General features: G+C 36.7%; 1 protein-coding gene and 1 pseudogene across 1 annotated transcript; both read right to left on the reverse strand.

The window, feature by feature from the left end:
* Nucleotides 1-8,581: 8,581 nt before the first annotated feature.
* On the reverse strand, nt 8,582-10,067 carry LOC149767917 (uncharacterized). Its single transcript, XM_089929473.1, has one exon. The coding sequence runs from the start codon at nt 9,979-9,981 to the stop codon at nt 8,881-8,883; it is 1,101 nt and encodes a 366-aa protein (XP_089785599.1). The 5' UTR covers nt 9,982-10,067; the 3' UTR covers nt 8,582-8,880.
* Nucleotides 10,068-10,780: 713 nt separating this feature from the next.
* Nucleotides 10,781-11,414, reverse strand: LOC120108841 (uncharacterized; annotated as a pseudogene).
* Between the last annotated feature and the right edge of the window lie 5,792 nt (nt 11,415-17,206).

Here is a 17,206-nt window from a genome sequence, read left to right on the forward strand (position 1 = left end):
TATATTTTCTATAAGTTTCAGCTTATTTTCATAAGACTCAAGGTTTGAGATAAGACAACCTTTATAGAACTCATCTCAAGGTATAAACTTATTATATAATTAAAGCAAGTCTTGCTATATAAGGAGGTTCATCAAAATCAATCCATAAAAATCAAGGTATGCATCAAATTAAAGTAACTTTAGGATAAGATACTGAATATCTAAAGCTCCCCCTCAAAAGATGCATTCCTCTTTAATCATTCTTTTCTTTTGTTGAATTTCAGATTTTAATGACAAGCGTGAATAAAACTGAAATTCTATGATATCGAGAATGTAGAGTAATCTAGAACTATTCAAAATTTATAGCAATCACTCTTTTTAATCTTTCAAGAACAAGTTATGCTTCCTCTTAATCTTTGAGAAAATGTACTGAAATATTAATCAGAAAATGATTCATTTGAAGCTCAAATTCTTTCAAAAGCACTTACATTTTCTTTCTTTTAAGAGTCATTTGAGTGAGCTGAAATATTTCTAGACTTAAGATCATTCACTCTTTTAATAATATATATATATATAGTTATAGATCTCAATTTCTTAATCATAGTTTTTCAGCAATGTATACATGAAGCCCAATAAATTTTTTAATATCAAAATGAAATCATATATTTAAGAAAATATTTGTTTGCAATCAAGATCATCGAAAGACACATCATTTGGACCAATATTAGTACACTTTAAAGATAAGAAATGATATGTTTCAGATGCGTATCGGGGCAAGCAATCTAGGCATTATATTGGGTACACTTTATAATGATATGTTTCAGATCTTTAGTACACTTTAAAGATCATCGAATTATTCTATTTTTCTTAAGTTAAGATTTTATTTAGAAATCATATTGAGTTTAAGCTTTTATACAAAATCAAATTCTGAATTTCATAAAGATTTTCAATAGAGGCTTTCAAAGTCATAATTTGAGATATGTATCTTTCACATTGTACCTCATCTTAAATTATTACGATTGAAAATACATATTTCAAACATATAAGAGCATATTCAGAATATTTGTATTTATGTTGTAGGTGCTGGGGTGCACCGAACCACTATATGTCCTTTGTGTTTGTAATGCCTCTAGTTATTGTCTAACTAACACACTTACTTACTTAGATAAATTGCTTGCTTAATTCTTATCCGCACTTCCCTTAGTTGCAAGCATATTTAATCAAGTCGAAGTCTATACATCAATCCCTTGCTAAGTTTAACTTTCACTGTGCATCTATACAACTTAGCATAGTTAATCAAAAAGTTTAAGAAGTAGCATAAAAGTTTTAAAAGACCCAATTCACCCCCCCTCTTGGGTTGTATCTACTGGGCAACAAGTGGTATCAGAGCAGGTGCTCAAATATTATTTGTAGTCTTAACCGACTAGAGCCAAAGATCATGACAACTCAAATAGATAGTTTTCTAGGAGAAGGACAATCAATTGCTACACCTCCACTGTTTAATGGTATAAACTACCCACATTGGAAAATACGCATGCGCATTTTCATTCAATCACAAAACTATTATCTATGGAAAATCATAACAAATGACCTTCACACACTCTCACAAACTATTAATGAAAATGACTTAGCACAATTGAACGCTAATGCTATGAACATGTTATATTGTGCTATTCAAGAAACGAAGTTTAATGAAATTTCTGCATGCTTATCTGCTAAGGAGATCTGGGATACTTTAGAAAATATTTATGATAAATCTCAGACTAGCTCACATGTGCTTCAAATATATACTAACAATGAGACTGCAGAAAAGGGTGTTGAATCTCCCTCAGTCGAGTCAACTCCAAGTATCTCAGAGTCGACTCTCAAGTTCACCGAGTCGACTCCAATAAAGTCCGAGTCGACTCCGAGGCAAATCAGCTTCCTAAAGACAAAGAAGAAAAGGAAGCAAGAAGAAAGGAAGAAAGAGATAAAAAGGAAGAAAGCCTTGACCAAGAAAGAGTCAAGCCAGAAAATAAAAGTTAGGAGCAACAATGATGATATTAGCTCCAAGAAACTACAAGAGGTAACGGACTTGTGCTTTATGGCACAGGAAGACAAGGTAAAATCTGAATCTACTTTTACCTCAAATGATTTTCAAGACGAATTCTCTTATGATGAATTATTAAATGCTTTTCACGATTTGTATAGTGAATGTAGAAAATTAGCTGTAAAGAATAAAAATCTTAAGAAACTAAATCTGAAAATTTCAAAAGAAAATCAAATTCTAATAGATGAAAAACTGAAACTAACTAGTAAAACTGAAATCTTAATGAAAGAAAATCAAGAACTAAATCAAAGAGATCAATCTCTCACTAAAAGTCATGATAAACTTAAGAAAAACAATGAATTACTTTCAGAAGACAACAGAAGATTAACTAAAGAAGTTGACAAATTAAGACCTGTTGTTGAAAGATTTACCCTCAGCTCTGAAAAATTGAACCTAATGATAAATAATCAAAGAGCTGAATTTGATAAAGCTACATTAGGATATCAACCTTGGTACACCCAAAAATCTTTTAAGAATATGTTTGTTAAAACAGTTTTTAATTATTCTAAAACAGATTCTCATAATACTGATAAACAAAAGCTAAGTAAAATCTCTCCTGTTGTTCCTAAATCTATACATTACAAATTTGATGAACCTAAAAGGGAAAAACAGAAAACCGAAAGTTTTTCTACTACTCATGTTCGATCTAAGTTTGTTAAATTCAACAAGAGGATACAGAAATACATCCCTTGTAATCCTAAAATCTGTAAATTCATGGACAAAATAGCTATTAAGAAAATATGGGTTACAAAAGGAACAATTATAGCTAACCTACAAGGACCCAAAAGAGCTTGGGTTCCTAAGTTGAAAATATGATTATTCTTCAGCAAGTATGTCTAGCTATCCAAGGTTCTAATAAAAGATGTTATCTAAACAATGGGTGCTCTAGACATGTGCTAAGGAATTGAATTTAAAATGTAATTAAGAAGAATGAGTTAAATAAAAGAAATAATGACATAAGTTATTATTGCATCCTCTCATATTGAAATTACTTTAGTATTCGATTAAAATATGAATTGCATGTATTGATCAATTTTGTGATATAGAAAATACTTTTGGAAATATAATCAAATCACTTCATTTTATAGTATACGTTACTCACTATTGGATAAGTTGCTAAAAGATTAATCAATTCATTAAGAATAACTCTATGAATTCTCTATATGCTTGATTGAGAGTTTTTTTTTTATCCATGGCATTATTATTTATTGATCATAGATATGATAATGTGTACTTGGTATGCTTTTGAATATATGCACTATGAATACCAAGATTAAAGAAACCATCTTTGGCATATAAAATCAACTCATGCTAGTATGTACTTAATCTCAAAAGACCTTGCCATTGGCTTACTTAGATTATCTTCTGAAAGGTCAAAGTTCACTATGCATGCTAACTAAGGAAACAAACAAAAATCAATTTCTAAATCTAAAGGTGTTGTTTCCATCACTAAGTTTTCAAAAGCTTACATTGGATGTGTTCTTGGCAAATAAAATTGAAATATTTTCTGTATTTGCTAAATCTTGTAAAAATGTTTCAAATGATAAAGGTTTCCAAACTGTAAAGATAAAGAGTATCATGGCACAGTGTTGAAAACCAAAATCCTGATAAAGTTTATACAGAAATTAATTATTTCAGCACCAAGGAGACCTTAAGTAAAATAGGGTTAATAGAATTCTTGAAGAAATGAAAAAGACAATTGTGTATGATAGTCATCTACTTAAATGATTTTTTTTAGGCTATCATCACTGCTTGTCATACATATGATTTCTATTAGATCTATTTTTGATGAAAACTCCTTTTGATCTTCTGAAAAATGGAAAATGAACCATTGCATATCTTTCATATTTTTCAGTCGTACATGTTATGCTTGATATGTTCTTATGAAAAATAATGCCAAATCTGATAGAGATATGTCTATCCTTGGATATCATTCATCAAGCAATGCATATAGAATATTCAATGAAAAGATTTTAGTTGCAAAAATATCAAGTCGTCTTATTCTCTATGAGACTAATGATTTATTGTCAAGATACTAAGATCAAATTATATATGGTTAATCTTTTACATATAACAATCTGAAAACTTGTTAATAATTATAACAAAATTAAGTTTTTCAGAAATGCACTTAAAAAAAAAAAAAAAAACTGATGACTACTAAAAGACTAAATCAAGAAAAGATGAAATAGATCTTGATTCTTGCATGACTAGAAGTAAAGATCACCATTATCATTTGCTTGCTTTATGAGCTTTATATTCTATCAAATGAATGTGTAGAATGCACTCCTAGGTACTTATTTTATTAAAGAAGATATATGTTAAATAACCACCATATTTGAAGACACTCATTACAAATATGATAAAGCAATATATAACTTGGAACAAGCATCAAAAGCATGATATTAAAGCTTAAGTAACCTTTTTGATAAAAAGTAATAGTGATAAATCTATGGATCAAAAAGAAGAATTAGTGAATCTTATTTGCTCAAAGTATGCATTGATGACATCATTTTTGGTTCTACTAATGAAGAGTTATATTGCAAGGTGAGTTTGAAATATGATGAATGAATTAACATCTTCTCTCAAACTCCAAATTAAGACAAACAGGAAAGGGGATCTTCATTGACCAACGTTAGTCCACAAGAAAACTCTTATAGAAGATTGGCGTGAAGAAGGTATATCTATGACCCCATCTTGTAGAAATTGTAAAGGATGAGCAAAGTAGATCTATTGTTTAAAGCTGTGTTGAAGCATGATAGAATAATTATTTTATCATACAGCTAGTAGACCAGATTGTATGCTCATTATAAGACCTTGTGCAAGACTTCAATCTAACTTTAATGAATCATATTTTATTGATAACAAATAAATCATATTCTGAATTTTGATAGAAACAAACGTTTAAGATAAGTTGATTAACACTAGGCTAACTTATCTTATTAATAATTATCTTAAGCAAATAGAATCCAAACTAAATTGATCTTGAAAATAAGAAATTGATTTGACCTCGATAAATCTTTCTATTGCCTCACATGCTTGTCCTTGAACTATCTTGGTTAATGAAACTATCTCATTAGTTCAAGTGATATGTGCTTGCTTATATTTAGGCATTCTCTTGAAGTAAAGTGACTCAATATTCAACTATTGTCTTACCTTATGTTGAGTCATCTAGTTTTAAAAAAAATTATTATATGTTGAATGAATATTTTGTATCTTAAAGAAACTAAAGACCTTCTTTCAAGAAAGAAAAGGAGTTTGTTAATAATGCAGGATCCTTGAGCAAGAAAATGAAAGATCTCAACTTGAAGGATATCTCCGTGTAAGATACAATAAATATTCACATGCAAACAAGAGAGAGAACCTTCTTCAGCCAAAAGTTCATACATAAGGAATCTAGTAGGTATTTGACTGAAGAATGCAGAATGAATTGGTAATTCTAGATACTTCTCTCACAAATTAATTGAGTAAAGTCAATAACTTAAATCTTATTATGGCATGATTAAATTCTTTAATTATTAATTTTTGATATCATGTCTATATGTGTATTGACTGACTTGTACTTTTAGAAACTGTTTCATGGTTTGCCCAAACTAAATTATTTCTTTGCCTATATCATAACCATGAAATACACAAGTATATGCTTAAAATTTTGATGTAAAATAACTTGTGAGAAGTTATGAATCCTTGAGCATAATGAAAATGTTGTTTGCATGATATACATATATATGATACATAAGATTATTTCTTTATTCTGCTCTTTCATGTAAATTACTTGAGAATAACAAAAAGAGAGAGAGATAAAGAAAAGAAAATGGACATTGTTCAAGAGATGAAAAATCTGAGCAAAGGCAAGTACTTCAATCTTAAGGAAAAGCAAAACAAGCATAATATATTCGGCACATTTGGAAGGGATAAAATCTATAATTAATTACACTCAAACAGGGAGAGTTTGAAGTAAACATTTTAACCTTTCTATATTGCTCATCATAGGGATGGTGCCAATGGAAAGGCTAGTGGTAGTACCCGGCACTATTTGACCCAACTATTCGGTGTAGGGCATATTAGGGACGGCACAAGAGGGAGGCTAATGGTAGTACCTCGTGCCCCTTCCCAACTCCACCGGATAGGGAGCAAATAGAGTATAGAGCTTAAGAAAGTTAAAAGAAAGACAAAGTAAATGAAAGTATACAAGAAAGAATCAATTCAAATTTTTAGTCACATGGAAACACACTTTAAGGATGAAATCAGTGCAAAATTATATTTAAATAGGGGGAGTTTATTTGAAAAGAATTGATTTTGATACTTGACATGCTTGTTCTTAATATTTTAATGTATGACTTAACACACACTATATTTTGCATGTGGCATGATATTTTAAATTATGGGTTCTCAATATCTTTTGTAGTACCCCATACTTGGACAATTTGATTGAATGTTTGAAATGCTACATAACATCTTTTGTTTGGTTTTATTGAAAAGAAAATTCAGATTTGTTATTCACAATCATCGTTAAAATCTGAAAGTTAAATAAATTTGTAAAAAAAAAGGGAGAAGAGAAGGATATCTCTATTTAGGCAAAATGAATTGAGTTTGTCTTATCCATCAACTTGCTTAACTTTGGTATATAATGTACTAACTCATACCAAAATTCAACATAAATACAAATATTCTGAATATGCTTGAAATATGTGTTTTCAATCGTAATGATTTAAGATAAGCTACAATGTGGAAGATCCATATCTCAAATTATGACTTTGAAAGCCTCTTTTGAAAATCTTTATGAAATTCAGAATCTGATTTCGTATAAAAGCTTAAACTCAATATGATTTCTAAAATAAAATCTTAATTTAAGAAAAAACAGAATTAATTTTGATGCCTTGGTTGATTGCTCCGATACGCATCCGAAACATATCTTTTCTTATCGTTAAAATGTACTAATATTGGTCCAAATGATGTGTCTTTCGATGATCTTGATTGCAAACAAAAATTTCTAAATATATGATCTTATTTTGATATTAAAAAGAGTTAAGCACGCATAGTATCTAAGTAAGTAAGTGAGTGTGGAAGTCAGACAACAGAGAGCATCACAAACACAACAAAAGTATAGTGGTTCGGTGCATCCCAGCACCTACATCCACTCCCCAAGACCTCTTGGGAATTTTACTATAATCCCTCAGATTACAGCCGGTTGTTTTACAAGCTCACAACCCAACTTGTTGTTTTGCGAAATCACAACGAACTCGGTCGGTTTTCACAGGCTCACCGACTAGAACCAACCGATTGTTTTCACAGGCTCACAATCCAACCCAGTTGGTTTTTCCAAAGGCTCACCAACCACAACCTTACAACGATTGTTTTCCGGGTTCACAATCAACCCAGTTGGTTTTCCCAAAGGCTCACCAACCACAACCTTACAACGTTGGTTTTTCCCTTTGGCTCACCAACAAACCTTAACCCCTTGATTCAATCCCTTGATTGAATCAAGTTACAAGATATTTAGAGCAAGAGTTTAAATCAAGTACAAGCTTCTCAAATAAGCGAATATAGCAAATATAAACAAGTAAAGTAAAGGGAAGAAGCCTTCAAACAAATTTGTAGATGGAGGAACTCGGCTTCTTCTTTACTTGACCCTCTTCTGATTTTGCACGAAGTAGAGGATCACCGAGGCAGCACACGGATGGAGAGGAAGCTTTGGGATTCACTTGGATGCTATTCTTCTCTCTATTTTACTTTGAATGGCCCTTTTGTGCTTATGGAAGATTTCCCGTGTAATCTCTTTGAAATCTTTTCCCTAAATGTTCTCTCCCACTTCCATACCCTCTTTCCTAGCTCTCCTCTTGATTTTATAGCTTTAGAGGGAGTGGAAACAAAAATCTAGCCGTTAGAGACAAAAATAGAGCCGTTGGAATCAAGAAAAAACTAGCCGTTATGCCTCCCAGCGTGCTGGAGTCGACTCGGCTGAAGTAGGAGTCGACTCGGCTGAAACAGGAGTCACTTGTGAATAGTAGTCTGTCGGCACTGTAGCTGGGAGTCGGCTCCGCACTGTAGCACTGAAGTTGGAGTCGACTCGAGATCACTGTAGCGCTGAAAATCAACTTTCTGTTTTTTTGTTTGTTCTCAGTCGGAGTCGACTCGTAGAGTATCGGAGTCGACTCGAGCACTGTTTCTTGAAACTCTAGAGTGCCAGAGTCGACTCTAAACTTCCCGGAGTCGACTCGAGGACTATTCTTTTGAATCTTTCTTTGAATTTGCTCCTTCAACTTGAATCCTTTGAACTTGAAACTTGGGCCATTAAATTGTAGCTTTCTTCTAACTTTTCTTGAGAGCTTTTGAGGCCTTCTTGTATTTTTCCAACTTGCTATGTTCTTTGCAAAATAAATTATCTTTTCTTCTTGCAACACAAACATTAGTAATTATACTTCAAGGTTTTGTGATCATCAAAATCAATCTTTAACTCAATCTTTGGGTCATCACATAGTATATGAAGCCAACTCGTCATGAAAATTTCCAAGATTGAAAATCACTGCAAACTTTTCCTTGCACATGAAACAGCAGCAATTCATGGTTAAGTTTGAAAGGAGCAACAATTGTCCAACAATTCCACAGCAATTCTTTTAAAAACTGCCGACAAAATAATATACCATAAACATGGATGATAAATCTACATCTAACATTAAACATGAGTAACTAGTCCCCCCAAATGGTTAAGCAAAAACCCAAAAGACTCACCTTACCTCAGCTTCTTCAACCTATAAAACCATTACCAGTTCTTAATCTCACATATACCATAAATTTCAGATCAAAAGCATGATTCATTCATTAATGTATCCCTCCTTGCGGCCTTCAAATCCTGGGCGCATGAGCTTCTTCTCCCTCTTCTCAATCCGCCTCATCTTCTTCTGATGGATCCTCTCCTTTATATTCTCTGTCCTCTTCTTCTGCTTCTCCGCCCTGAGGTTCTCCACGCTCTCCATCCTCTCCTTCCACTTCCCTGCATGCTTCTGCTGCTTCTTCTTCTCCTTCTTTATGCTCTCCTTCAATAGCTTTGGATCATCGTGAACCTTAACCCCTGCAGCTCTACTCACCGCAGCCTTCCAAGAATGCTTCTTCGAAATCTTCTCCCCCTTCTCCGGGTCTTTCTTCGCCTCCTCGAGCTTCTTCGCCCTCTCCAAGGCCTGCTGCTTGGAAAGCTTCTTCTTTTTCTTCTTCTTGTCGTCCCCGCCTCCAATCTTGACCTGGCCGAATGTTAAATCGGGCGAAGAAGCATCTCCCCCTTTGTCTGGCTTCGCCTTCTTTTTGTTGTCCTTCTCCTCTTCCGACTCCTTCTGTCGCTTCCGCTTCCCCTGAGAAGAGGGTTCCGCCTCTTCTCCTGCCTGCTTATTCTTATTCTTCTTATTTTTCTTGTTCTTGTTCTTCTCTTTCTTCTCCTTTTTTTTCTCAGACGGCCGGGTGTTCCGATTTGACCGGAGCTCCTCGATCCGGCGGTGGAGGCGCTGCCGGAGCTCCTCGTAGGTGACGGAGCGGTCGTCCGCGACGACGGGGCGGCTGCTGTTCTCGTCAATCTCGGGAGCCTCGTCGCTTTCGCTGCCGCCGTCGGAGGATTTGTCAGCGGCCTCGAAGATGCTCTTTTTGAGGAGGTCGAGGGTGGTGGCGGATTTTTCAGGGTCGAGGCGGGCGCGGCGAGCCTTCTTGAGGTTCTCGCGAGACTCCTTCTTGGCGGCGGCCTTGGCGACCTTGCTGAGGCCCTGGAACCAGGGCTTGTCGTCGTCGGGAGGGAGGTAGAAGCGGGCGGGGATGAGCTCCACGAGGTGATCGAAGTAGACAGAGTGGCCGTGGATTAGGGTCTTGAGTTCGCCGTCCCCCGCAGCCGGCGAGGGCTTCTGGCTGCCGCCGCCGCCGCTCCTCTTCTTCATCTTCGGATTCGTTTGTTTGATGGACGAAGCCGAAGGGAGAAGGGAGGACGGAACGGAAGGGTTTTGAAAGGTATTCGAACCAACCTGGGCCGCTTCGTCGGTTTAATACCGTCGTTTTCTTTTCTAACCTGTGAGCCGGGCTTGCCTCCAATAATAAGTAAAGCAAAATCAAGCAAATTCTATAAAACAAATTGATATAGTAGCTAAAATAAAAGTTATACATTTCCATTTCAGGGCTGTTTTATCTTTGTTTGTTTATGAAGAATCATTCTTAATGAAAAATTGAAACATATGTCTCTATAATATGTACATGTATATATGTATGTTTGCATACACACACACACACACGCGTATGTATGTGTGTATGTATGTAATATTATATATATATAGATGCATATATGCTTGTATGTATGTATATAAGTAGCTTGCATTGCTTTATGTTAAATACACAATCATCTTATTGGAAAATAACTTGATGTAATAAAATTTCCTATACTTCTTAATTTCATCTACAAGAATTCAAAGTATACTTTTTTTCTTAAAGAAGACTAGAGTTGCTACACCTGCATAGTAGAAGACAACAATATCGTTTGAAGAGTTAGGGATTAGGGCGGTTAACGGGCCGAGCCCGAGCAGCTCACGAGTCCAAACGAGCTCGTGGCTTAACATGACCAAATGAGTTCGAAATTCGATGGCCGAGATCATTTGGAAACCCTGCATCCAACAGGCCAAGGCCTCCTCTCTAGCTCTCCTAGTCTTAGGAGGGCGGCGGCAAGATGGGCTTTTTCCCCAAAATCAACTATGTTTCTCCAAAATCGCTTGAGGAGGGAGCATCGGGGAAGACGGGCTAGACGACGTCGAGGTGGTGGAGGGAGACGAGCGGGGCCACAGGGTGGGCGGCAAGGAGGCCGAGCAGGTTGCCGTAGACGTCAAACTGGGGGAAGCCCGAGTGGCGGGTGAGGGGAACGCCGAGCTCGGCCATGCAAGCCTGGATGCGGTCGTCGCTGCCCTAGAGGGTCGGGTAGCGGTGGAGGGAGCGGTCTTGCAGGCGGGCGAGGGGGCGGCTGATGGCGAACCCACCGCCGCCATAGGCCATGGCGTATGTAGGAGAAGATGTTCTAGAGGTGGCTTTTAGAGATGGAGCCGATGTAGTAGGGCTGGCGGTGGTCGAACTGGGAGAGGATGCGGACGAGGTTGTCGGGAACGAAGACGGTGTCGTCGTCGCCCGTGATGAACCACCAGACGTTGTTCAGGCCGAGGCAGCAGGTCTCCGTGACGACGCGAGAGATGTGGATGGCTGAGCGGCTGCCTTGCCGGTGGGTGTAGGGGAAGCGGGCGGTGTCACCGGAGAGTTTGAGGGCGGGGAGGCCGGCGGCGGAGGCAAAGTTGCTGAAATCCTTCACCGGCTTGTCGAGCCAGACGATGCCCCGCATCTGGCGTTGGTGGTCGAGGGGGTAGTATGGACAATAGATTAGAGGAGGAAAGCTGGAGGACCGGATCGGCGACGACGAAGGAGGTGGTGGTGGTGGAGCAGGGGAGTTGGCGGTGAGTAAGGGGAGAGGAGAAGAGGAGGTTGAGAATATAGAGGAGCGAGGGGGGAGTGGATCGGTGACGACGGAGGAGGTGGTGGTGGTGGAGCAGGGGAGTTGGCGGTGAGTAAGGGAAGAGGAGAAGAGGAGGTTGAGAGTATAGAGGAGCAAGGGGGGAGTTGAGAGCCTGATCCCGAGCCCGGGCTCGAGCTTGAGCTCGTAATTGAAACGGGCTTTATGGGCTCAAGCCCGAGCTTTTGCTTTGCCAAGCAAGCCCGAGCTTGAGCCCAATACAGAGCTCGGTACCGAGCCCGAGCCCGAGTTTCTGTACAGGCTCGGGCTCGGCTCGGCTCGTTAATAGGCCTATTAGGGATAGAGGAGGATGGTTCACATTGAGGCTCAGATTCATCTATCCAGCTAGGACGGAAGTCATCGGCCAAGACCAAACCTGTGATATATATTTATTTTACCAATGCATGGCTGGCATAAGTATGAATTGGACAAAGGTGTGGTGATAGAAATAATCGCACGAGATCTACCACCTCAGGATATGTGATCAAAAGCTGATCATAATAATGTTCATTAAGACATAAAAGAGGCAAATATTGGATTGCTTAGGAGAGTTTGAATTGGCAGAAGAAAAGTTCGGGCAATACTACTCAACCACTCATTTATTGTTGCCTAAATACTCAATGGTGGAACCAACATGGAGGTCATTAGGCACGAGAAATTATCTCCATTGGTCATCTATTGCACCAGCTTCTTCTGGAGCCGTGTCTCCTAGAGGCAAAAGAAGCCAATAGAGTGAGCACCCCAAGGAATGGACAGAGGAAAGAGTTGGTATGGCGAGCCGAACTTTTGTAAAATTTCTTAAAGTATTCGGTAAAGGAAAGAATCGACTCTATTAATTGAGCAAAATGAAGGCTAAGAAGAGGAGCTTCAGAAATTTTTGCCCAAGGATGAATCTCTAGAAAATAAATATAGAGCCAAATTTGAAAGATCCATATTTCTAAGTTTCGAGTTTGAGTCCTCCAGACATTGGTAAAGATGGTCTAAAATGAAGTGTCCAAGAGGTATGGATTGATCTTTGGCCAAGGCAACTGCGAGTTAAAGGGAAGCTTTGACTCTTTCTACTAACCATCAACAGAAAAAGAATTTAGAGATCCATATCAGAAAGAAGGTTTTGTACTCTATCATGGAGACAAGCCCGGTTTGATGGCAAAAGTTCAAAGTATATGATATAGAATTAGTATTTTTGCTAAAATTGAGGCCAAAATTAATAAGAAGAATTTTGACCAGAGTGTTCGCAATGTACACTTCCTCGATGGAGCGAATGATGAAAAGAAATCATAAATTCAAGTGACTAGGGCTTGACATACCAAAGTTGAAATAAAAAGATATTGGAGGTGGGTGACCAGAAATAGGTGGCTGCCATGATCGAAGGATAGTTGGCCATGGAAGGAGACATCAAATTAGATAAAAGATTGAGGAGACCATTAGCCTCCCAAATAGTGGCCTTTTATTGGAAAACTCGGTTGAACCAAAGATTCTAAAGAAGAGTCTTGGTAGACCATAGATGGTGGAAGTTCAATTTACTTTAGATTGAAATTTTGAAGTTCAGTCTTTCATACAAGAAAACTTCTTTAAAAGAATAATGAATGAAAGAAGATAAGGATTGAGGGATCCTAGAATGGAAGAAGATCCAAGAACGAAGAAACCGAATTCTTCTATGCATGCTTGAGCATTAACTTTCTTGAAATGACAGGGCTCTCAAGGTATGCTTAGTGCTTGTTGCCCAACTATGCAGCCCAAGAGAAGGGATGAATTGGGCTTTTCAAAAACTCTATCTAATAATACAACATAATTAACTGCTTAGATGATGAATATTAATTTCAGTTAAGAAGCACTAAGAAAATTTGCAAGAATTTAAATCAAAACAAATTAACATGGTAATTAAGTATAATAAGAAATTTATGTATTCTTTTGAGTGTCATTGTTCCAATTAGATATTTATGTACTCTTTTGATAGTAGTTAAGAGTGTTTCCTTAGGGTTAAATTGATACCTTGCATTTAAGCAAAAATTAAAACATGATATCAAGCCTTTAAGTATAATAAGAAATATATCATGCCTTAATAAAGTTTTAAATCAGTACCTTTACCAGGCACATCTTTATCTAATTTACAAGAGGGGCTTATAGGAGTGTTGATATGCTTTGCATTCTCTATGCCAAATTTTTTCAAGATTTTTTTTGTATACTTGCTTTAGCTGATGAAGATTTCATCTCTTGTTTGCTTGTTTGGAGACTGAGAAAGAATGTAAGCTAATCCATCATGCTCATCTCGGATTCTTCCTACGTGAACTTAGTAAAATCTTGAAATAAAATTTTATTAGTAGCACCTTATCAACATAAATTTGTACAATTAATGTATCATAATCCTTTCTTCTTGTGAACAGGGTTTTACCAACAATTTCTCTTGAAAAATCATTTTTTCTAACAAAAATTTGCTTAACCATTCATACCAAGCTCTAGGAGCTTGCATTAAACTATATAAAGCCTTGTTAAATTTGAATGCATGGTTTGGAAATTTATGATTTTTAATTTTCGCATAAACTTTTTCAGTAATAAAACCATTCAGAATGGCACTTTTGACAACCAATGAAATACTTTAAGTTTCATGTAGCAAGGAAAATGCAAGTAAGAATCAGATATTTTCTATTCTTGCTACAAGTGTAAAAATTTCATCAAAATCAATACCTTTTTCTTAGTTATCTTTTAACAACTAATCTGGATTTATTTTATATTATATTCTCATATTCATTCAATTTGTTTCTGTAAACCCATTCAGTTTCTAAGACAAGATTGGGTTTACTTACAAGTTTCCAAACACATATTATTTCTTTCAACTTGGTTCACTTCTTCTTGCATAGTATTTAACTAATTATGATTTTGTTCAGTTTTTCTTTTATATTGTTTTAGGTTCAATTTGTGAAACAAAATCTAAGTGATTACAAATATCTCTAAAAGATGATTTAGTTCTTATTCCATGCAAAGGATCACCAATAATTAATTCTTTAGGATGATTAGGATTATACCTCCAATCTTTAGGTAAGTCTAGTCTACCTTGAGATTGTTGTTCCGGCCGATCCTCTTTTTTTTATCATCATTAGCTTTTTCTTCATGGTCCATTACCTCTTGTGTAGATGTATCCTTCAAGGTAAGGTCATTAATTTCTTTATTCAATGAACCTACTTCATCATTAAAATCTTGTTTCTGTTTTGAAGGAAGGCCATTAGTTCCATCAAATATCACATGAATGAATTCTTCAACAACTAAGGTTTTTTTATTAAATACTCTATATGTTTTGCTAGATGAAGAGTATCCAAGAAAGATGGCTTCATCTGATTTGGCATCAAATTTATCTAGATTATCTTTTTCATTGTTAAGCACAAAATACTTCACCCAAAAATATAAAAAATATCCAATTTTTTATTTTCTCTTTTCTGATCACATTTGAAAGAGATTCAAATTTATATTTATGTTTAGTATAATTAAAATATAATCAAAATCTAAGCTTAGACTGAGATTTGGAACTGAAATAATAGTGGGAGAGAGTTAGGAAGGACAAGTTTGAGTAGAAAGCATAAATCCAAATATGAAGAAACGAAATTAACACAAGTCATGCAACCAATTCCCTTTATATTCCTTTATTGATATATACTACATATATAGTTTATGTATATATATTCAGGTTATCAGGTTTTTGGTTCGAACATAGCTACATTAGTTTGATTCCATAAGAAATGAGAACCTAGGTAGAGAATCCAACTTTGATCAGATAAGATTATCAAAAACTTAATTTAGATTGACACTACATTATCGGTTTTTTTAGCATTATTTACATCCCTAAGCAAATGCAAGTAATTAGACATCCCCTTGGTATACTTCTAGCCCTCCAAATGGTCCAAGCCAAGGTTCGCCAAACCGATACTAGGGTGCATATTGGCTAGTGACTAGTTTGGTATGGTATAGGTTCATACCATGCTATTCTGGAGCATATTGACATAGGGGAGCCGAAGAGGGGAAGAGGAAGAAAAGGAGAGAGGAAGAGAGAGAGAGAGAGAGAGATAGAGGGAGGGAGGGAGAAGGAGAGGGAGAGAGGAAGGGAGGGAAGGGGAGGGCGAGGGAAGCCATAACTCTAACCTTAGTGAGCGAGCGAGCGAGCGAGCGAGAGAGAGAGAGAGAGAGAAAGAGAGATGGGGAGAGAGAGGGAGGAAGGTAGAGTGCGAGGGAAACCTTAACCCTATAACCTAAGAGAAAGAGAGAGAGGATGGGAGGGAGGAACTTATCAAAATGTAGGTGGTGGAGGAAGGGGGTGGGGCGGACCATCATGAGTAGTCCGAGTGTGGTGGTGGTGGTGGAGGGAGGGAGGGGGGGGGGGGGGGGGGAAGTCAGGTTACAAGTGGTTTAATAGATAGGGGAGGGGGGCTTAAGTGTACATACCCTATCTTATTTTAATAGCCTAAATTGCGCTGATCATCAATTAATCTATTTTGGTATGTCTTGTATCAGTTGGTTCGATATAGTTAAGTAAATAATGGTCCAAGTATTGTGACATAAGGATAATTTGACATGATAGTTCTCTTTCTTCAATTCAACCCCAAGAATGTTTTTTTTTCTTCTTTAAATGACATGTAGTCTCTTGTTGCCACCCTTCCCATCCCATCTAGGTGAGTGTCTAGTGGAGATATGCGTCTAGTCTTAAAGGCAATAGGGTAGATGTATGCAAGCATACCACCAATGTTAAATTAGTCGGAAAGATGATGATGCGGATCTAAAGATCGACGAGAGGATAGAAAGTAACATGGGTCCAGATACCTTGACCTTCAAGAACTTCTGTCACCGTCACACCACTATTTAAAAGAGATGGATCTTGTTGGGGTGCAGCACTAAGCCATGATAGGATATAGGACTCGGTAAGGGTGTAGCACTAGCTGTGGTAGAAATTTAAGTTATAGCTACTTAACTACTAGTAGGTTAAGACTAAGATAAGATAAAAAGATATATTGATTTAAAATTGTTAAAGCATCCCCACAAAAAGTACAATTCCATTATTTTATAGAAAAATAAAAAAAAACTACCCTAAAACATGATAAGTGCCCACTTTGACGGTTGTTCTCTACGTCTGGCCTCTACTCTTGTCCATTTTGGAAACTGATGCTAACCGCTCTCTATTACCCCACGTTTGTCATCATGTTGCTTCGCACTAACCGATAATCAATTTTTATTGGTTTTAATTTATCCAAGGTGCCTGCGTTGGCTGTCTCTCTTCTTTCTCGGCCTACAATACAGTCTCCTATACCTCTAGGACCGATTCAGTCACTTCAGTCTTCTACGGGCCGTCTTCACATGCTTTGTAGTTAATTATAGCTAAGGTTCAATCTTTCAACCTGTTTTTCTATGTTATGGCCGAATTCTACTTGTTTAGCTTGTCTCCACCCTTAGTGCGATATACGACAACTGAACTCTACTTAGTCCAATAAAAGTCATGTGATTCTCGCTTGCCATGATTCCATTAAAATTGATTCACATGGTGCTTGCTTTCGGCTGCTAGCTATATTGTTGAGTTGGGGTGTAAACACTTTTAATTTTTTAGTATTAGAATCAGACTATCTTTATTGATAATATAAGTAGAT

This window comes from Phoenix dactylifera, chromosome 3, assembly GCF_051530095.1.
Source record: "Phoenix dactylifera cultivar Ajwa chromosome 3, Ajwa_hap1_PhDact_Kaust_v1.1, whole genome shotgun sequence".
NCBI classification, from domain to species: Eukaryota; Viridiplantae; Streptophyta; class Magnoliopsida; order Arecales; family Arecaceae; genus Phoenix; species Phoenix dactylifera.

What these genes read in the sequence shown, in the direction of transcription:
- LOC149767917 (XM_089929473.1), bottom strand. Translation starts at nt 9,981, where the DNA reads ATGAAGAAGAGGAGCGGCGGCGGCGGCAGCCAGAAGCCCTCGCCGGCT.